Here is a 23,462-nt window from a genome sequence, read left to right as displayed (position 1 = left end):
ACATTTAAAGAAGAGTTACCTATCCTCTTCAAACCATTCCAAGAAAGAAAAGAGGAAGGAAAGCTTCCAAATATATTCTACAAGGTCAGCATTACCTGACACCAAAGCCAGACAAAGACATCAGAGAAAAGAAAACCACAGGCTAATATCTCTGATGAACATAGTTGCAAAAATTCTCTACAAAATATTAGAAAACCACATTCAACAATACATTAAAAAAATCATTCACCATCAGGTAGGATTTATTGTCAGGATGCAAGAATGGTTCAATATTCACAAAATCAACATTATACACCACAACAATAAAATAAAGGATAAAAGTCATATTATCTCAATAGATTCAGAAAAAGCATTTGACAAGATTCAACACCCATCGATGATAAAAACTCTAAACAAAATGGGATTAGAGGGAACATACTCAACATTAAAAAGGCCATAAATGACAAACCCACAGCTAACATCATACTCAATGGTGAAAAACAGAGAGGTGTCCCCTAAAGTCAGGAACAAGACAAGGATGTCCACTCTCACCACTTTTACTTAGCATAGTACTGAAAGTCCTAGTCACAGCAATTGGACAAGAAAAGGAAATAAGAAGCATCTATATTGGTAAGGAAGAAGTAAACGGTCAGTATTTGCAGACAGCATGACACTATACAAAGAAAATCCTAAAGACTGCACCAAAATACTACAGGAAGTAATAAATCCAGTAATGTTGCGGGATACAAAGTTAATACCTAGAAATTGATAGCATTTTTATACGGTAACAACAAAGTTACAGAAGGAGAAATTTAAAAAACAACACCATTTACAATTACACCAAAAAAGAATAAAATACCTAGGAATAAACTTAACCAAGGAGGAGAAAGCCCTGTCTTCAAATAACTATAAAACATGGATGAAAGAAACACAGGTGAAGTTAACACAAACAGATGGAGAGATATTCCATGCTCATGGATTGAAAGAATTAATACTGTCAAAATGTCCATATTACCCAAAGAAATCTACGGATTCAATTCAATCTCTTTCCAAATGCCAACAGCGTTTTTCACAAAACTAGGACAAATAATACTAAAATTTACATGGAAACACAAAAGACCCCGAATAGCCAAAGCAATCCTGAGAAAGAATAATGAAGCTGGATATATTACAATTCTAGATTTCAAAATATACTAAAAGGTGCAGTAATCAAAACAGCATGGTACTGACACAAAAACAGATGCATAGATCAATAGAACAGAACAGAGACACCAAATATAAACTGACATGTATATGGTCAATCTAGGACGAAGGAGGCAAGAATACACAATTGGGAAAAGAGAGTCTTTTCAATAAGTGGGGCTGGGAAAACTGGACAGCTACATGTAAAAAAAAAAAAAAAAAAACTGGACCACTTACTAACACCATAGGAAAGAATAAACTCAAAAGGTATTAAAGACCTGAACATGAAACCTGAAACCATGAAAATCCTAGAAGAGAACACAGGCAGTAATTTCTCTGACATCAGCCATAGAAACATTTTTCTACACATCGCCTCAGGCAAAGGAAGCAAAAGCAAAAACAAACTATCGGGCCTACATCACAATAAAAAGCTTCTTCACAGCAAAAAATAAGCAAAACTAAAAGACAACCTATTGAATGGGAGAAGGTATTTGCAAGTGACATATCTAATGAGAGTTAATATCCAAAATACACAGAGAACTTACATCACTGAGCACCAAAAACCCACAATCCAATTAAACATAGAGAACTTACATCACTGAACACCAAAAACCCAAAATCCAATTAAAAAATGGGCAGAGGACTGGAACAGACATTTTTCCAAAGAAGATATACAGATGGCCAACAGACACATGAAAAGTTACTCAATATTACTAATCAACAGGGAAATGCAAATCAAAACCATCATGAAGTATCACCTCACACCTGTCAGAATGGCAAAAATAAAAAATACAAGAAATAATAAGTGTTGGCAAGGATGTGGAGAAAAAGGAGCCCTCACGCATTGCTGGTGGGAAAGCAAACTGGTGCAGCTACTGTGGAAAACAGTATGGAAGTTCCTCCAAAAATTAAAAATATAAATACCATATGACCCAATAATTCTACTGGGTATTTTACGTAGGGAACATGAAAACTCTAACTCAAAAAGATATCTGCACCCCTATGTTTATTGCAGCATTATTGACAATAACCAAGACACGCAAGCAACCTAAGTATGCACCAATAGATGAATGGATAAGGGAAATGTAGTGTATTTCTACAGTGGAATGTATACCTACAGTGGAATACCACACAGCCATAAAAAAAGGACGGATCATGCCACTGGAGACAACATGGATTGACTTAGAAGGTATAATGCTAAGCGAAATAAGTCATAGTGAGAAAGACAAATACCATAAGATTCCACTCAAAAATGAACAAACAAATAGCAGAATCAGAAATACAAATACAGAGAATGAACGGATGGTTCCCAGAAGGGGGTGGGGGGTTGGGCAAAATGGGTGAAGGAGAGAGGGAGATACAGGCTTCCAGATACGGAATGAGTAAGTCACAGAAATAAAAAGCAGAGCATAAAGAATACAGTCAATTATATTGTAACAGTAATGTAATGGGATGGATGGTAGCTATACGAGCCCCACATGTGGTGTAAAGTTTACTTAAAATTTAAAAAAAAATTTAATAGAAAAAAAAATTAAGGGGTGCCTGGGTGGTTCAGTCATTAAGCGTCTGCCTTCGGCTCAGGGCGTGATCAGAGTCCTGGGATCGAGCCCCACATCAGGCTCCTCCACTGGGAGCCTGCTTCTTCCTCTCCCACTCGCCCCGCCTGTGTTCCCTCTCTCGCTGGCTGTCTCTCTCTCCCTGTCAAATAAAGAAATAAAATCTTAAAAAAAAAAAAAAAGAAAGAAAGAAAAAAGAAATGTAGTGTTTTTAGAATGTGTTCAAACTTAGGTGACCAATTTCTTACAGACTACTATATACATAGGATGTCACAGAGGAACCTCATGGCAACCACAAACCGTAATCCTATAATAGAGACACAAAAAATTAATGGAAAAATAAAACAGCATAACACTAAAGTCATCAAGTCACAAGTGAAGAGAGCAAGAAAAGAAGAAAGGAACAGAGAAGAACTACAAAAACAACCAAGAAACAATTAACAAAATGGTAACAAGTACAAATCTCTCAATAACTACTTTTAATGGAAATGGAATAAATTCTCCAATCAAAAGACACAGGGTGAATGAATGGGGAGAAAAAAGATGCTACTTACAAAAGACTCATTTCAGATTTAAGACACATAAAGACTGAAAATGAAGGGATGGAAAAAAATGTTTCATGCAATTAGAAACAGGGAGGGAAAGCCAGGATAGCAATACTTATATCAGACAAAATAGACTTAAAACCAAAGACTGTAACAAGAGACCAAAAAGATGCATTACACAATGATAAAGGGATCACTCCAACAAGAGGGTAGAACAATTGTAAATATCTATGTACCCAACATAGGAGCACCTAAATATATAAAGTAATTATCAACAGACATAAAGGGAAAAACTAACAATAATACTTCACAGTAGAGGGCTTTATCACTCCACTTACATCAATAGAGAAATCATCCAGGCAGGGATGGAAAACAATAAGGAAACAGTGGCTGTGAACAACACATTAGATCAGATGGGCTTAACAGATACATACAGAACATCCCATCCAAAAAAAGCAGAATACACTTTTTTTCCCCACGTACACAAGGAATATTCTCCAGGACAGATCACACATTACGCCACAAAACAGGGATTAACAAATTTAAGAAAACTGAAATCATAATCAACACCTTTTCTTACTACAACAGTGTGAAACTAGAAATCAATACAAGAAAACAAAACTATAAAAAACACATACATGTGAAGGCTAAACATGTTACTTAACAACCAATGGGTCAATGAAGAAATCAAAAAGAAAATTTAAAAAATACATGGAGACAAATGAAAATGGAAACAAAATGATTCAAAATCTTTGGGATGCAGCAAAAGCAGTTCTAAGAGAGAAGTTCAGAGCAATACAGGCTTACCTCAAGAAACAAAAAACTCAAACAATCTAACCTTTCCCCTATAGGAACTAGAAAAAAGACAAAGCCTGAAATAGAAGGAAGGGAACAATAAAGATCAGAGCAGAAAATAAGAAATAAGGGGGGAAAAAACCCAAAAACAATAAAAAAGATCAATGAGACCAAGAGTTGGTTCTTCGAAAATTGATAACCATTTAGCCAGACTCATCAAGAAAAAAAGGGCTCAAATAAATAAAATCAGAAAAGAAAGAGGAGAGGTAACCACTGATACCACAGAAATACAAACAATTATAAGAGACTACTATGAAAAATTAGATGCCAACAAATCAGACAACCTAAAAGAAATGAATAAATTCCTAGAAACATACAATCTTGTAAAACTTTATCAGGAAGAAAGAGAAAAGATGAACAGATTGATTACTAGTAATGAAATGGAATCACTAATCAAAAAAACCCCAAGACACAAAAGTCCAGGATCCACTTTCTCACAGGTGAATTCTACCAAATTCTACTAAAAAAGAGAGGGGCACCTGGGTGGCTCAGCTCGTTAAGCCTCCAACTGTTGGTTTTGGCTCAGGTCATGATCTCAGGGTCGTGAGATCAAGCCCTGCATTGGTCTCTGTGCTCAGCTCAGAGTCTTCTTGAGATTCTCTCCCTTTCCCTCTCCCTCTCCCTCTCCCCCTGCCCCTCCCCCTGCTCATGCTCTACCTCTCTCTAAAATAAAATAAATAAATAAAATCTTTAAAAAATAAAAAAGTTAATGCCTGTCTCAAACTATTCTAAAAAATTAAAGAGGAAAGAATGCTTCCAAATTTATTCTACAAAGCCAGCAGTACCTTGATACCAATACTAGAAAAAGACACTGTAAAGAAAAGTACAGACCAATATCTCTGATGAATATAGATGCAAAAATTCTCAATATTAGCAAACTAAATTTAAGAATACATTAAAAGGATCATTTGCCATGATCAAGTGGGATTTATTCCAGGGATGCAAGGATGGTTTAACGTCTACAAATCAATCAACATGATATACCACATTAAAAATTAAGAATAAAAACTATATGATTATCTCAATAGATAGATATCTCAATAGAAAAATCATTTGATAAAATCCAACACAATTCATGAGAAAAAAACTCTCAAAAAAGTGGAACGTACCTCAATATAATAAAGTCCTCATATGGCAAACCCACAGTTAACATCATACTTAATGGTGAAAAGCTAAAAGCTTTTCCTCTAAGATCAGGAACAATATAAGGATGTCCACTCTTATCACTTTTATTCAACACAATAATGGAAGTCCTAGCCACAGCAATCAAAGAAAAGGAATAAAAAGCATCCAAGTTGGTAAGGAAGAAATAAACTGTCATTATTTGCAGACGACATGATTCTACATATAGGAAACCCTAAAGACTCCACCAAAAAACTATTAGAACTAATGAAGTCAGTAGTGTTTCAGGATACAAAATTAATATACAGAAATCTGGTGCATTTTTATACCCTAATAACAAACTAGCAGAAAGAGAAATTAAGAGAACAATCACATTTATCACTTCATCTAAATAAATAAATAAGTAAATAAGTAAATAAATAAATAAATAACCTAGGAATAAATTTAACCAAGGATGTGGAAGACCTATACTTTGAAAACCTATAAAACAGTGGTGAAAGAAACTAAAGATGACACAAATAAATAGGAAGATATACTATGCTCATGGATTGGAAGAACTATTGCTGTTAGAATGTCTATACTCCCCAAGGCAATCTACAGATTCAGTGCAATTCCTATGAAAATAGCAACAGCATTTTTCATAGAACTAGACCAAATAATGCTAAAATCTGTGTAGAACCACAAAAGACCCTGAATAGCCAAAGGAATCTTTAGAAAGAAAAACAAAACAAAAGCATGGTACCGGCACAAAAACAGACACACACATCAAAGGAACAGACTAGAGAGCACAGAAATAAGCCCAGGCTTATATGGTCAATTAATCTATGGCAAAGGAAGTAAAAATATACAATGGAAAAAAAAAAGTCTTTTTAATAAACAGTGCTGAGTAAACTGGACAGCTACATGCAAAAGAATGAAACTGGACCACTTTCATATGCCATACAGAAAAATAAACTCAAAATAGATTAAACACCTAAATGTGAGGCCTGAAACCATAAGACTCACAGGGGGAAAAAAAGGCCGTAAACTTTTGGATGTCAGCCTTAACAACATTTTTCTGGATTTGTCTCCCCATGGAAGGGAAACAAGAGCAAAAACAAACTATCAGTACTACATCAGACTAAAAAGCTTTTACACGGGGGGGGAAAAAAAGGCAACAAAAGGAAAGACAGCGTCCTGAACAAAAGAACGTATTTGCCAATGATATATCCAGCGAGGGGTTAATACCCCAAATTTATGAAGAACTTATACAACTCAACACCAACAAAACAAATAATCCGATTTTAAAAATGGGCAGAGGACCCGAATAGACATTTTTCCAAAGACATACAGACGGCTAACACACACGAAAAGATGTTCACTAATCCTGAGGGAAGTGCAAACTAAAACCATAATGAAATATCACCTCCACGCCAGTCAGAATGGCTTGTATCAAAAAAAAACAAGAAACAACGAGCATTGGTGAGGATATGGAGAAAAGGGAACCTTCGTGCGCTGCGTGTGGACTTGTGAATTCGGCACAGCCACTAGGGAGAACAGTATGGAGGTTCCTCAAAAATAAAAATACCGTACGATCCATTAATTCCACTTCTGGGTATTTACCCAGGAAATGAAAACACTACAGTTGACCCTTGAACAACACAGTGGTTAGCGGCTTGACCACCTGCACAGTCAAAAAGCCACATATAATTTTGACTTCACAATAACAACTACTAACAACGTACTGTGGACCGGAAGGCTTACCACTAATACACATAGTTGATTAACACAGATTTTGTATGTTCTATGTATTATATACTGCATTCTTATAATAAAGTCAGTTGGAGAAAAAGTGTTAAGAAAATCATGAGAAAATACATTTACAGTTCTGTACTGTATTTATTAAAAAGAGAAAAAATCTGTGTATGGGCACCTGGGTGGCTCAGTTGGTTGAGCATCTGCCTTTGGCTCAAGTCATGATCCCAGGGTTCTGGGATCCAGCCCGGCATTGGGCTCCCTGCTCAGCGGGGGGCCTGCTTCTCTCTCTCCCTCCCCCTCCTCCACTTGTGCTCTCTTTCTCAAATAAATATCTTTAAAAAAAAAAAAAATCTGTGTGTAAGTGGACCATCACATTCAAATCTGCGTTGTCAAGTGTCAACTGTAATTTGAAAGTATACATGCATCACAATATTTATTGCAGCATTATTTATAATAGCCAAGATATGGGGGCAGCCTAAGTGTCCATCAATGGATGAATGAATAAAAACGACCTATATGTACATAATGGAATTATTATTCAACCAGAAAAAAGAATGGAATCTTGCCATTCACAACAACATGGAAGGACCTAGAAAGTATTAGGCTAAGTGAAATAAGTTAGAGAAAGACCAATACTATATGATTTCACTCACCTGGAGAATCTAAAAAATAAAACAAATGAACAACAAAACAGACTCATAAACACAGAGAACAAACTGGTGGTTGCCAGAAGGGAGGGGTGAGGGGGGAACCCGTGAAATATATGAAAGGGATGAAGAGGTACAAGCTTCCAGTTAGAAAATACATAAGTCACGGGGATGAGAAGAACAGCATAGGGGAAACAGTCGATGATACTACAATAACTATATGAGAGGTCCGCGCACCACCACGAGCATTTGTAATGTATATAATCGTCACCTGATTCACTGTGTTGTATCCCTGAAACTTGCAACATATTGTAGGTCAACTGTGCTTCATTTAAAATTTTTTTAAATAAATAAATGTGGATGATAATTTAAAAAAAAAAGGGGGGGGCGCCTGGGTGGCACAGCGGTTAAGCGTCTGCCTTCGGCTCAGGGCGTGATCCCTGCGTTATGGGATCGAGCCCCACATCAGGCTCGTCCGCTGGGAGCCTGCTTCTTCCTCTCCCACTCCCCCTGCTTGTGTTCCCTCTCTCGCTGGCTGTCTCTATCTCTGTCAAATAAATAAATAAAATCTTTAAAAAAATAAAAAATAAAAAATAAAAATAATTAAAAAAAAAAAAAGATACAATGGTTCCTGACAACCAAAGCATTAACAAATGAGACACCTTCAGTTTAGCTTTGAGAAAAATATTCATCAGACTTCACGAAAATATTTGTGGCGACTGTTCTAGAAGACAGACCCTTTCAAAGTGGGGGAGGGGGGAGCATGGATACCACAACAGGCAAACTGTTCAAGTTCTACAAACTGAAACACGATGTGGGTTTTACAAGTAACAAAACCCAAAGCGACATTTGTGACGTTAATACTATCTAGGCCTCACACGTCATAGTTACAATGAGGATCAGAATCTAAAGCTGCTTCTGGGCTCTTCCTAGACAAAGAGCTAATAAACAGTTATTTTTAAACCTCTTGATAAATAATTTGTCCTCGATGCCTTCTACGATTTGAAGTGTGAATTTGAACGCCCCCTCCCCCCACCAAGTCCAGGCTGCTTGGTTGTGAGGTAACTAGGATTATTGTTGAAAGAAACTGATGAGCCAAAAGGGCTAGTTGAACTCAGGCCAAAAACTAAAGAAAAGGAGAATTGTCCTAAGAAGCCACTAGCAGCAGGATGCATGGAAAATTGGGTTTGGTCTTTTTTTTCTAGGTCATTGCGGTTGTCCAGATAAATCTTACAGAAGGGATGGCCTACTAAAAGCAATATTGTTGGTCTCCCTGGCAGTGCAAACACAGCCTATCTGGGCTACCTCCTAACTCAGGACATCCAATCCTCCACCCAGGGAACGGGTAAGAAATACATGCACAGCTGGAAATGGTGCTCGATATTTTCTTTAGATCTTGGACAAGTATTAATCTTCACAACCATGTCTTCATTTAATTATCAATGTCTACTTGATAAAGTGTTCAATTTCAATTCTATCTACTGTATATTGATGTAGGTTTTAAAATCTGGATTTCTGTAAAACAGTCCCCAACATCCCAGCTCAACAATGGTCTATTTTTTTCTATATTCTCCTCTCCTAAGGAAAAAAGGTGAAGACGTACTTTAATGTATATAGAGCTTCTGCTTTTTTTAATATAGTTTTTTAAGATTTTACTTATTTATTCATGAGAGAGAGAGAGAGGGAGAGGCAGAGGAAGAAGCAGGCTCCCCACCGAGCAGAGAGCCCGATGGGGGTCTTGATCCCAGAACCCCAGGATCACGACCTGAGCCGAAGGCAGACGCCCAACCGACTGAGCCCCGCAGGCGCCCTTAGAGCTTCTGCTTTTAAGTAACTTCTAAACCCAAGAAGGTCTGCACTGTATGCGAATTGAAAAAAGAACATCTTCTGAGGTTATCACACATTAGCGGCATGTTCAGATGCGCGGGGACTAGATTCCTTTTGGTTCACAAACCTTCGCTAAGTGTTGATGTTGGAAGTCAAGGCTGACTTCAAAGCTCGGCCCCACGGGGCTGCACGGGGAGCGTCTGAGAGCGCGCCTGGAGCAACGTCCCTGCCAAGGGCATCTCTGCGATGGGGACAGTGGAACAACATAGGGAAGGTCATTAAAGGCCAGACATCTGCTTCCCAACAGGCTGTAATGGGAATAAAGGAAACCGTACTTTCTGATGCTTTTCAGATGAATGTGAAATGGATCTAAAGACAGAAGCAGCTTTTTCAGGGAAGAAAAGACAAAAGAGAGAAAGAAGTGGCCCAGAAGGATTTGGAGTAAAGGCTAAGACTTAATAGTTAATCACATGTCAGGAAATGGGACCTTTTTTTTTTTTTTCCCCTGATCAGAAATATGCCACAATTCGTCTTTCAAGGTGACATAGAAGTTCTGTTGCTGACCGGGGGCCAAAAAGAAGATGCGTGGATCTTTCCTTTTGGAGAGCAGGCAAATCACTGCCTGTATACCCTGGGCTTTCTGGGTCAACTATCTGTGCTGCACCACAGACGGGGAAGGGGAAACCCCCCCCCCCAACACTAACTGTGCAACTTCAATGGTCAATTCCTTTTCCACTTTTCCTATCCAAAGCCAAAAAAACACTACCACCAGTTCTTCCAAGCACATCACTAAGGACTTACCATATCCATGCCTATGCTCTGTCCTCAAACACCCTCTTCTTCTCTGCCTCCCCAAGAGTTATCTACCCATTGGTACTACAGTTGGCACCTTCTCTGAAAGTGAGTCCCTCCCTGGTGAACTAGATATAATTTCTCCCAACTCTGGGTGGGGAGGCTCACTCCTACCAGTTAGTCTGTAGATCTTACTAGGTTCTATCTTGTCTTACACATATTTTGACTGCTTTCTGCCTATTTATAAGCTCTTGAATCTTTTTCTGGCTTTATTTCTCCATCTGTTTGCTTACTACAGTAGTATGTATTTATTGGATAGTTTATGAATGAACCAGCCCTGTCCACACCTTAGACTAATCATTTAAAATCAACAAACCTTCATTAGGCATTTAATAGGTACAAGGAGTTGGAGATTATAAAGATGAGTAAGAATCAACCTTGATCTCCTAGGATAAGAATGCAGCAAAGAAATCTACCTAAATAACTTGTGGCAAGCAGGCCAAGTGTTTTAATAGGCGCTCGCGTGCACGCACGCGCGCGGGCACACACACGCGAAAATAGAAGGGAAGAAGCATTTCCAGGGGGAGACGTTCTGGGAAGGCTTCATGAAACAAAGGGGAAAAAAATCATCTGTTGTACGTCAGATTTCACTAAACAGTTTGTAATCATCTCACTTAATTCCCACAGGCATTTTTTTACTCCCATTTTATACACAAGGAAACTGGGGCTCAGAGCAGTTAAATCATTTGGCCAAGGTCACACAGCTAGTAAATAATGAAACTGGCGATCACATTCCCCATGGCCTGGTTCCAAAGCTCATGCTCATTTCCCTCTACACCAGATCTCCTCCTCCACAGGCAAGTAAAAACACAGTGACACCTGAGCTCAAGACTTCGTGAGACTTCAAGACTACGTGAGACGTCTACATGCCTGTCTGGAGGGAGGGCAGGAGCATTCCAGGAGCAGCCAATAGCCTGAGCAGCACCTGCGGGTAGCAACATTTAAAATACCTGGGGAAAGGCAGATTCCCTCACATAACAGACTACAGGACACATAAGGGAAACAAAATAGCTTTTGGAAGAGAAAGCCAGTGGATGATTCTCCACTTCCCTGGGATATATCTGGAACATATGGTAAAGTGTATTTCTTATCTACTTAAAAAAATAAATAAGTAAAACATTTTCTTTATAAGTAAAACATTTGAATGCATTGGAAATCACTGTTTTATGGCAATAATCTTGACCTGCAGTAATAAATATCCTGTAATGCAAACCATGTTGACTGCAAGAGTGATTCTCTCCATATCTCCTTTTCCTCCAGCTTTTGTTTTTATCTCTCTGTAAAGACACTTAGAGATTTAAACCATAAGATTAAAGACTAGAGAAACAAAATACCAATAATGTACTTGGATAAATGACAAATTTCCTATCATGCCAAACAACATGTAAGTATTTTCAAATAAGAGTTTTAATTTTATGTAACTGGACTGATAAATATTTTAAGAAGTGAAAAAAAATTAGGAGGGGAGAGGGAGAGAGAGAATCTCCAGCAGGCTCCACACCCAGTGAGGAGTCCAAGCAGGGCTGGATTTCAGGACCCTGAGATCATGACCTGAACCGAAATCAAGAGTCAGACGCTTAACTGACTAAGCCACCCAGGTGGCCCATAAAATATTTTAAATTTAAAAATTGGGGGTGGGTAAGATAGTATAGCCTAAAGTGATAGAATTTAAATAGTATGTGTGAGGGACCAGTAAATGTGACTTCACGCGAGTAAGAAAAGAAAACGGGGGAGCGGGGGTACACAGCTAAGCGCTTCGTAAATTATCAGTAAATATCCAGAAATACGACAAGCTACTGCAGAGAATATCTTCCACCTGTAGTCTCAGCACCAATAAGAGTTTAAATTGTAGGTTTTTCTAAGTTCTCACAGCCTCCTGCCACTGGGAAGGAGGGAGGTACTGGGTGAGGCAGGCGGGGTACAGAAGGGCTGGGATTTGGGGGTGGGGGGAGCCACTCCAGGGAGCAGACCTGCAGAAACCAGGACAGGAAATCACGGCCTCCCAGAGCAGGCAGATGTCTCAGGTACACTGGTCTCCTGCAGGGCACCTGGTCACTGAGTCCCCGATAATGCTGATGACCGGTACTGATGCTGGCTCATGACCCAGATCCCAGGCCTCTGCGCTAACCAGCTGTCACGGTGGAAAACTGGAGGTCTTCAACACAATGGGACAACCGAAATCAGGGCTACTAGAATGAGATGCTATTACCTGATTCATGATTTCCTGAATATTATGTAAAGGGAGAGATTTTGAAAGGACGCACTGATCAATGTTCGCAGTGCAGAAAGAGATCACGCTTTTTAGAACTAGGGAGTCTTGCCACAAGGAAAAAAGTAAAGTGAAATGATGGTGTTTACTAGACTAATATTTTGGCTTTCCCTATATATTTTATTTTATTTATTTAAGTTTGAAAGAGAAAGAGAATCTCAAGCAGACTCCCCGCTGAGCATGGAGCCCTATGTGGAGCTCAGTCTCAGGCCCCTGAGATCGTGACCTGAGCCAAAATCAAGAGTCAGAAGCTTAACCAACCGCGTCACCCAGGTGCCCCTCCCTACATATTTAAACATTAAATTACTTTTCCTTTTTTCCTGAAGTCAAACTTTGATGGGCTGGCAGTTCCTACCTCCCCTCCCTTCTCCCACCTCCATCCTGACTCTTTTCCCTTCCCCCCCATTCTTCTCCCCCCACCAGCTCCTTGCCTTGCACCTCTCATTTTCCTTCACCTCCCCTCTAACCCCTTCTTCATCTCCCCATCTCTTTCCCTCACTTCCCACTTTCCTTCCACCTTGCTCCTTTACTCTCTCCCTTCTTCTCTTTCTCCTCCCCATTCTCTCTTTTCCTCTCACTCCCCTTCTTCCCCCTCCCCCCTTCCCAAACATGTGAGAGCAGTTTTAGTCCACCCTGGTTTAGGTTGAGTAATGCATCTCAGACTGAGACTTTGCCTAAGGATCCAGGCCAGGAGCGGTAGCTTATGCAAAGTTGACTGGCACATGATTTTTTATTTCTGAGTCACAAAAATGAGTTTAAGCCACTGTAATTGCAGAACTACACCTCAGAAAGAGTGGTCTGATAACCTCGCAGGTGAAAACATGCACGATAAGGAAAGGGAAGGTGAGAAAGCAGCCCCACAAACGCCAAGACCCAAACCATCTCTGGCAGTCAGTCTTGAAAATGCGTTGCTCCTGCAAGATTGCCCTCTCCCTGACTCCAAAGATTCTGGAATCATTTATCAGGAGGACGCCCAGTCACTTTGCAGTTTGCTCAATCTTGGTGTTTACCATAAGCCTGTCAAAAAATTGAGCAGGCAATGATGTGAGGCACCAGCTGATTTTTGGTGGCCATCCTCACAACCAGCCCTGCAGTTGTTTTCAGCTGTGTAAGGGCCGCGGGGTGGGGCGGGGGCCGTTCGTCCCCACCGCACTTGTAGATTTGTATTTTTTTACCAGGGTCTTAATGTCAAACTGCCTAAGGAAAAGAAGTCTTCAGGGATTTTGTGTAAGGAAAACATGGCCACGGATTCTGATATGGAAACCTGTTTTGCTGTGTTTTTCCCTCCAGGGATAGAGGAACTTGCAACCTTATTCACCCTCTTCATCTAAAGACGGTGTGTGAAGGAAGGTGCGCGAATTGCTCCTTAGCGCCACCTAGTGAGACGGGAAAGGAGGGAAAGCAGCACGGCCAGTAGCCACAGATTTTAACTTCAGTTTTGTCTCTCTCTGGCTGTGTAACTGTGGGCCAGCCTGTTATCTCATCTGCAAACAAGGGATAACACCACCTACATCACAGGGCTGCTACGACAGTAGGGAAGGTATCCCTTATGAAATGCTTGGTAGGTAATAGGACCTCAAGAAATGCTGGCGCTCCCAGCCCCCACTGAAACTTTGCTACTCTTACCTAAGAAGAACTAATGTTTATCATTCCCAACTGCACAGTTTATTGCTGTTTAGCTGAATGCCAAATATTTGTTTGAAAGCTTGTAAGTCCATAAGTCTTATGTGGTGAAAGCCTCTCTGAATGAGTAGATGCATTTTCATGTTTCTCTTTTTTTCAGTAGAGTCCAAATATTCTGCCAATTTGGCCAATTTTGACTTGTGTGGGATAACATTTAATTAACCAGACAAGACTCATTAATTTCACAAAGCAAATGGGAGCTGCAAATTGATAACTGTATTAAACTCATGTTTATGGAGCATTTTCTATTTCTCAAGTACCGGTCTAAGCACTTTATATGTGCTTAAATGCACTTATATCTCGTTTAATCTAACAATCCTTTAAGACAAATACTATAATTATGTCCATTTTACAGACGAAGAAACTAAGGCTAAGGATAAATAACTTTACCCCGGCGACGTGTCTGAGCTTAACACACCACACATATTGCCTTCTCTTTGCAAAACAGTGCTTCCTCACAACTTTATATCACCCAGAAAAACTGCACATATTCAAATGATAGAATGTTGTAAATCTCATAATCCAAATTCCCATAACTGTATTGGATTTTCAAAAGCACCTCTTCTCATTGCTGGATTTCAGAGAAGAATCAAAACTCATCATCATATTCCAAAAGGCAAGTGCGGATTTAATCACTGGCTTCCCTGAAATTCGGCCAATCTTCCTTTACTCATTTTTTTTTCTTGCCTCCCTTTTGACTTAACAGATATTTTATAACTGTCCCATAATTGCGACTAGTCCCATGGAAGAGACCACAGGATATTGCCAGTATATACTACAGGGAGGAACAAGACATAGCAACGCTTCCAACTCAGGTCACAAAAACTCCACTGAAATAGAAAACAAACATTCCACTGATGGGTTTCCTGAAGCAGTAACGGTAAAAAACGAGAGCCGCCTCTCGCTCACGGAGGGCTGTTGCGGCGCAATCTGCGGTTTTCGAGTGAGAGGTGCAGGGCACCTGCCGCCACGCGCTCTCCTGCCCGCCTGCCGGCCCCACGACCGGGCAGTTTTGGAAACAGGTTATGCAGAATTGAGTATTTCCAGTGCGGAGGCTACCGGCTCGCAGAACGCGAGTTCCATGGCTGATGACAACTGCTTCATACAAAAGAGGAAAGCTAAGAAGTCCACGCCACAGTCCCCGCAGACGACGAAGTGGAATCCCAGTGGTCGGCGGAGGGACGCTGCTCGCCCTTATCAGGTGGCTGGTCCCTCGCCAGGTCACCTGCGCCAAAAGCTCCGGCCGAGGCCAAGAAATGAGGCTGCGGGCAACGCGAAAGCCGGCGGCGAGCCCGAGCACTCCCCACCTCCCTCTCCCCGGGAGGACGCGCGGGGCGCCGCGCAGCACCTGTGCCCCCAAGCGACGACCTTGGTCCGGGAGCCAATCGGAGGTGATGCCCGAGGGGAGGAGAACCGTCCGCAAACTGTGCCCGCCTGGCGTCTCCGCGCGGGCCGCTCGCCCCCAGCCCGACCCGGGATGCTCCCGCGCGTGCGGCGCCGCTCCCCCACCTGGAGCCGCGCGCCCGCAGTCTCACCTCTGGCCGCAGCCTCCTCTTCCGCCGCCATCGCAAGAGCCACCCGGCCGGCTCCGCAGCCCCGGGGCTGGCGGCATGGAGAGCTCCGGGCCCGCCCTGCGCCGGTCTGGGCGGCGGCCCCGGAGCGGGGACGCTGGCGCCCAGGGGAGCTGCGCCGCGTGTCGCGGCGGCCACCACCGCGGCCCCTGGGCGCGCAGCCGGGCCGCCCGGGACTGCAGAGCCAGGGGCCTGGGACTGGCGTGCGGCGGGGCTCCTAGCCCGAGAAAGGGACCCGGCGCGGGGCGGAGTCACGGCGGCACCGCCCCCGACCCCTGCGGCTGGAGGCATGGCGCTGAAAGGCTGGCGAGGCGGCACCTTGAGGCTTTCTGGAAACCGGCTTTTAAACACAGGTTTCCACGATCACTTTAAGATTCGTTGTGTGAGTGTTCCGAGGGTTGGAGTTGTTTCCCTTGGGGGAAAAGGTAAAGGATGAATGGAGGTCTTTGCAAGGTGGGGGTGGGGGGGAGGGGGGAGCTAGAAGAAAAACTTCACTGGTACACAGAAGGGAGAGGGAAGGAAGGGCTTCGCTGCAGAGACGGTGCGAAGTGACAGAGACGGGGTCACTGAGAAAGCTGCTTTGGCTCCTGCAAAGGTTGGGTAAATGCAGAAGCAAGATCCACTGGGGATCATTTGACAGCCCTCCATCCCGTGCGGAATAAGCTGCTTCTCTTCCCGGCCGCTGGTCCCTCGACCGGTTCCTCGGTTACAATTTGTCTAGTAGAGGAAGGTAGTGGAGGAAAGGAACAACAGAGAAAACACTAAAGCTTTGCATCAACTAGCCTAAATTTATTAGTTTTCTTACCACCATTCTTCATTAATGCGTCTTAACTAGCTGCATATGTGTTCTGAGGGCTACTTGGGGCCAAACCTGGGCAAGGGGATTTGAACAGCGTTCCCGGGCAGAAGTGGGCATGACCAGAGGAGACTGCTGCCCTCTGATGTGGGGACAGGAATTTCACCCGCTGGAGGTAAAAGGAGGTGCTAAGAACTGGCTGCCCTCAGTAATGCACAACAAGCCACTTCCCTCAGCAAAACCATTCTTGAAACATCTTAACCCCAGCTTTGACTTGGAGCTCTATCTGAAATCCCCCAACACCAACTTCCACCGGCAGCTCAAAAATAAAAATTCTACAGAGAGCCTGACAAATAGTCTTAAATCCAGCGTAGGGTTCCCCGAATATGTCCAAACCTGGCTTTCCAGATAAATGTGCACTGTTTGGGATGGTTCATCAAGTGTGGAGGCGCTCTAAGACCTGGGCACGTGTTAAGTGTCACCTTCCTGGTGAAGCAGCACCCTGGTTAAAATGTACGGTGCAGACTATGTATATATGTATATAGGCTCTGAGATGAGCATTCGGGCCAGGATCACTCAGTAGATGGGAGAAGCCAGTCTGAAAAAGCCAGATCTTAGGAGTTCACACCGTGGTATCCAGTAAGCTTGCCAGTGAATCATTGCAGTCCTCATTTCTTAGAAATGATGATTCACTTCCACTCAAGCCTGAAAGCCAAAGAAAAGGAATCCAGAACCTAAATCTGATAGGCGGAAGTAATGCTCAAGGAGAAGAGGCCACAGTGTTCTCTGGGGGCAAGCCACTCTCATAGCTTAACATGCATTCCCCCTTAATGTTCAAGTTTAAATCCTACTTGCTACTTTTTCTTTATGCTCTGGAGCTTTCCTTTCTAGGACTTTTTTTTTTTTTTTAAGAGTAATTATATTATGCCTCATAGGACAAAACAGAGATAGAAAACCAGTATCTTGAGAGATGGATAGGAAGGTAATCTCTCATTTACAGACAGTGATTTTCTAATATTTTCTCCTTGGGCAAAATGTAACAGAAGTGATTTGAAACATAACTTGCAGAACACATGTTCTGTTTCCTTCTGATCAATGCCCTTTTCTCACCAAAAGCCTATGGACAGTGTTGCTCTTCAGGAATTATTGCTAATCCCAGAGTGACCTTAGTGTGCTAATTTTGCTTCACTGCCAAGTACTCAGGCAAGAACAGTACTGGAATTAGTATCCACCGCCTCAGAACTATACATTCTATACTTGTCAACCTCCTGCTGGGATTGTATCAATGTAATTTGGTTTGAGGGTTCCGTAAGACCACTTAGATATTTTAGCTGGTCCGGGGCAAATAATAATAATAACGATAATAATCCACCTGCTTCAGAGTACAGTTACCCTGGAGATACTATTTCCAATGATGCACAAATATAAAAAACTACCCATTAATGAGCTCCTAAGTGATGAGAAAATAACTAAATTATTGCTATTTAAAACTACCTTTTCTTTCCTGCCACTGTCCCTTCACCCCCACCCCCAGCATTCTATGGAGGATACATACTGGGGAAGATTCTTGATTTTGCTAAGCAGATTGATGAGTGGGAACACAGCTGGGAGAAACAGGGAGGCCAAATGTGTTTAGAGGAATAGACGGACCTATAGTAGGCGTCTGGTACAGGGAAGATCAGCTTGAGCTTGGCTTATGAAGGGGGGAGGCTGCAGAGAAGCTAAGTGCAGGAGGGTATCCTCACGAGAGAGGGGGAAGAGGTGGTGGCAGCTGCCATGGGGAGTGGCAATTTGAGAAGGATCTTTTAAAAGGGTATTAAGGGAACTTTACTGTGTAATGCAAACCCTCTTATATTATTTCCCTGGAAAATAACAACTTTAGTAAAGCTACGTTCCTTTTCAATGCTTTTGGAGTTAATTTATGTTTTTATTAAAAATGAGAACATTTTGAGATCAGCTTTAGAAGGAAAGTGGGACTGCCCACAAAAATGCAATTATTTAATTCATTTGCTCACACGTGTTTATAGAGCGCCTGCAATGTGCCAGGCATTGCTGTAAGCACTGACTTGTGCTTTACCCACTGTGCTCCCGTCACTTCCTATAGATGTTCTCACAGCAACGGATGAGGTGGCTATTACTTCATTTTGGAAAAGTCCAACCAATGTCCTTTTCTCCTTAGCTCTGTGGTTCCCAAAGTTGGATGTGCATGATAACGTACAGAATTTCAGACCCACCCCTAGAGATTCTGATTTAGTAGTCCTGAATCTCTACTTCAAATTAGCACCCCAGTTGATTCTGAGACATTTTAAGTACTCTAGGAAATATTGCTTCGACTTGTCAAAAATCAAGTTTCCTAAGCCTAGGTTGTTGTGGGGGTAAGTTGGGTATTTCTACTAGCCAGAGGCCAGAAGTAGCAATAAACTAAAATTCTGAGAAAAATGCAAAAAGGAACAAACATAGGACAAGCCTGAGGGAATGGTTGTGCAGACCTCTCTTTATATATGGAGTTACTTCTTAATGTTATTCTCCCCTTAGAGATTATGTTTGTGTGTGTGTGTTGTCGAAATCTGAACTAATTTTTACTTTTGCAGGTTTAGACACTGTTAAAACAAGTATGGTACCCCAGGTCCTCCTCATATTGTATGGAACTGGGCAGGAGTGATCTTCAAGTTCTGTTCACAATCATCTTACCCAAAAGGACAAGAAAGGCAAAGGACATATTCCCTTCCCTGTTATGGGTTTTGCCCTTTGGTAGAGACTTAAAAGTCATCTTATGTGGGAACATCTGGGTGGCTCAGTCGGTTAAGCATCTGACTCTTGATTTCAGCTCAGGTCATGATCTCAGGGTTGTGAGATCCAGCCCTGCATCGGGCTCTGCACTCAGCAGGGAATCTGCTTGAGATTCTCCCTCTCCCCCTGCTCCTAACCACCTTCTGCGCTCTCTCTCTCAAAATACATAAATAATTTTTTTAAAAAAAGTCATTCTATGCTTAAGGGTGATAAAGAACATCTTAATATGAACAGTAGAGTAATTCCAAGATAACATTGTGGTAAGTTAGCACAACCTCACCTGAGAAATGTTTGGATTTCTATTAGTCAAAGCCCATCTGCTCAAGTTAGACAAAGCAGTTGAGCCAATAATAATTAGGCCCCCCCAGTCCTAGCTGGATCTTGGGGAAATAAATCGATGAGGGTCTCTATTACTGGTATAACAGCAGTGGGGGCAGATGGACCAATGAAGAGATGAGTAGGAGCTGGGAGGGATAGCAAAAGCACTAAACAGACCAAATCCTGGTCATTGGGCCATACACCTATCCTGTATGAGGTCCAGAGATCCACCCCTACTTTTGGTTCTCCAAAGGACAAGAAAACTGGAATTGCAGTGGCTGAGCCGTGGTCGAGCACAGTGGTACTTAGCACTCCTGTTTTTGGTGGGCCAGGAAAGACGTTAATGGATCAGCCTTCAGCTCAAATGTAGCAACGGGAGAACCAGCAAGAAAATCCGGGTACGGTGGCTTAAGGTAAGAACCATTGCTATAAAAATGTGTGGCGCCCTTTTGATTATCTTGAAGCTTGTTAAAAGAACTCCAGTTGGTTCCGGTATCAGGTGGCCACGTGCTTCAGGGAAGCCTCCCCCTAGTTGCAGGGATGCAAATTCTGATTAGTTTTTGGTCTGTCCCAGGCCAGGCACTATTGTAGGAAGGGAGGTATGACATAATCATGGCCAATAAAATATGGAGGTTACTTTGCTTAGAATGCTTCTAGAAAAGATCTTCCTTGATCTTAAAAAAGAGGGTGCACAAGCAGCAGCTTCTAGGGACTTACATGTTGTAGAAGGACTTGATGCTTACAGTCTCTGTAGCCATTTAGCCCCTCTGAAAAACAAGATGAGGGACAAAGCTAACACTCCGAGGATGACGAAAGTAGTGAAGTGGAAAGAACCTGTGTTCTTGATGTTGTTCTTGAGATGCTAAGTTGACTACCCTGGAAGCTCCCCATCTTGGTCTTCATGTGAAATGAGATGACCATTTTCCTTGTTGAAGCCATCTTGACTTGCGTCTTCGACACTTGCAGTCTAAAGTACCCAAAGTAATGAATCTGTCACGAGCTCCCCACATATTTTTCTGAGGTCTTGAAGCACATGAGGTGATTTGTCACTGACGTGTGCTGTCTGATGTGGGGGGATAAAGGAGCACTGGACTTGGGTTCTGCCAATTTATTACCTGTGTCTGGGTAAGTCGCGCTCAGCCTCATGTTCATTATCTGTAAAATGAGGGTAACTATGTTTATTTCAGAGTAATAACCAAAATGAATAATGTAAGTGAAAGCATTTTGTGTGCAAATATAAGCTCTTTTTATCAGAAGATGTGCTTGAAAGAAGATGCCCTTAGTCTCCAAGTTTGCTCCACTGTCCAAATTCTCACATCCAGTCCTCCACTGTTTGGTCTTAACAAAGGCGTTATTGAAACGATGTGAGTCAGGAACAGTTAGGAGCACAATTAGGATGAGCAGGATTCTGACTGGCCGCCTCTGAGCTCGGTAGACATGTAATGGTACCTACGTACCGAGGCCACTCACATTACTAGTTTCCATGCCATCTGAGGCATTTTCAACTTCAATTCTGCATGCAAATTGATTTTGGCTTAGTGGGGTAGTTATATACAAACCTGAACAACTATCTTGATTGTTTAAACACAATGCAGTTGAAACTTCAAACATTAATTGTGTTCTTGATGTGGTATCTAAGTGTGAAGCTTGCATATATTTACTGGAGAGTCTTTCTTGAGTTTCGGATAACCCCTGTCTCAAAAGTTGAAAATAAAAACCAAAACACCTCACCAACAGAAATATTATAAACATAGATTTTATTCTTTTCTTACCTTCAATGAAAAAGGCCTCATGCCACCAAAACATTTTTTTGAAACTCAGTAACTAAACACAGAACTGACGGCCCGATGATCATTTTTCTAGACAACTGCTAAATAATTTATATTGCTTTTAAAAAAATAACTAAGAACTATTTTTATTACTTCATTTCTTCTTCAAGTGGCAATATGCCCTCACGTTTTTTTTTTCATAAAAATCTAAAATATATCTAGTAGTCCCAAGTGTGTCGTATTTATGTTTATTCTAAGTGTTTCATTAAAACTTTTCAGAAATAAGTGCACTTCTAAAGAGAAAATAAATGTTAAATAAAGATGAGAGGGAAGAGCCATGTTTATAGCAAAACAGTTGTTCTGAATGTTCTGAACCTTAACACCTCAGAGCAAATGTGTTTAGTTGTTAGGGGACCTCTCTACTGATTAAAATCTCAACTCATTAACTTATAGATCATCAAAAGATGGAGAGCTGGTTCTTCTGCCAGTAGTTACTGTTTGATAGGCTGAAGGTTGTCTACAATAAAACATCAAAAATAAATGAACTTAAAAATATTTTTAAATTTACAGATTTACACAAAGATATATAAATGTTTTTAAAAACAGAAGTAGTATGCTATTATAGAAAGAAATGGAACCCTATCTTAAGCCTTAGCAACCAAAGGAAGTCTGGAATTTTCCACATGTTATTTTCCATTCAACTATTAGCTTATTAAATCAGCCATATATTTCATTCAGAGAAGGTTGATTTATAAGAAATTACTTGTTTTCAGATAGCACTATGCTTCAATAAATTTAAAGATTTAAACTAAGTAAGAAAAGCATAAAAGAAAAATAACATAACTTGCTTTAATACAAAGGTTTTTTTAATAAAAAAAGTCAAAGTCTACATTAAATCAGGAAATCAATAAATCTGAATTATACAAGCTTTCTATATACTTAGAAAAACCAAAAACACACGGTTTATAATAAAACTCTTTAATTCAAAATAGAGTCTAATTTAAAGAAAATGTCATTATGCCCAGTTGATTAGATAGGGTTTTGTCATTTAAATTAAATGGTTCACCTGAAATATGGTAAGTGTATAATAGAGAAAATTCAATCTCAAGGGTACTTTGCAAATTATCTAGCTAATTTGCATCATGAATCAAATTCTTAGCTTCCAAAGGGCAGACACAGTCTTCAATTGCTTTTAGATAGGCACTTAAGAAATGCTTGTGACGAGGAGGAAACCCCAAAGATTGTGAATCACTCTGTCAACTCTAGGGAAAAATGACACTCTAAACAAACTTTCCAGACCTGCCCTTCCACTGCCAAGAAATCATAACTATTTCCAAGTTCTTCCTGCTAATAAACATGAGGGAGATGGAAACCAACATGTTCTCCTCTTATTTGATTAAAAAGCAAACTTAGGTAATTCAGTTCCATTATATGAACCCCTCCCTCTCTCTCTCTGTCAACTTGAATTAATGACATCTTTCTAGACTAGAATAGTTACCATATTACAACTAGAGAATGATGCAGTTTCTTCCTATCTTGCTCATTCACTATCACACTAGCAAAACAGTCAGTCCTTTAAAAAAAAAAAAAAAAGAGGGGATGAGGTGGAGTGAGAAAATCTCATAAAATTGAGCAGCAGTTACAGATTTTTTTAAAATTAAAGAGAGTTATAATTAGAAGAACGAGAGCTGGTCAAATTGAGATAACCCCAGAATTTTAATAGTTTGCTCTCCTAGATACTCAGCCACATGATCTGAATGAGAAAAATGGAGATAAACTATTAGATGAACACATAATAAGGACCAAACAAATACTAGAAGGACAGAATGGAGGGAAGAAGAAAAGAGAGAGAACAGGGGGAGAAAAACCAACCAACCAACCGACCGACCAACCAGGATGGCCTTGTTGAAACATCGTGGAGCTTCCTAGCAGCAGATTTGCGTAATGATCCTATGCAGTTCTTC

At 41.1% G+C, this 23,462-nt stretch overlaps 1 protein-coding gene across 3 annotated transcripts in view; it reads right to left on the bottom strand.

Moving 5' to 3' along the window:
• ARNTL2 (aryl hydrocarbon receptor nuclear translocator like 2) overlaps nucleotides 1-15,937 on the bottom strand; it is a 113,319-nt gene extending 97,382 nt beyond the window's left edge. For all 3 annotated transcript variants that reach the window (XR_005837887.1, XM_040642273.1, XM_040642274.1), the window contains exon 1: nucleotides 15,790-15,937. Coding sequence is in view for 2 of the 3 variants with exons in the window: in XM_040642273.1 (XP_040498207.1) it covers nucleotides 15,790-15,820 (31 nt within the window). In the remaining variant the exon portion in view is untranslated. The remainder of the gene's footprint in view (nucleotides 1-15,789) is intronic.
• Nucleotides 15,938-23,462: the final 7,525 nt, after the last annotated feature.

Source organism: Ursus maritimus, unplaced genomic scaffold (assembly GCF_017311325.1).
Source record: "Ursus maritimus isolate PB19 unplaced genomic scaffold, ASM1731132v1 scaffold_26, whole genome shotgun sequence".
NCBI classification, from domain to species: Eukaryota; Metazoa; Chordata; class Mammalia; order Carnivora; family Ursidae; genus Ursus; species Ursus maritimus.
Note: the sequence above shows the minus strand (reverse complement) of the source record. Positions and strands in the feature narration are given on the sequence as shown.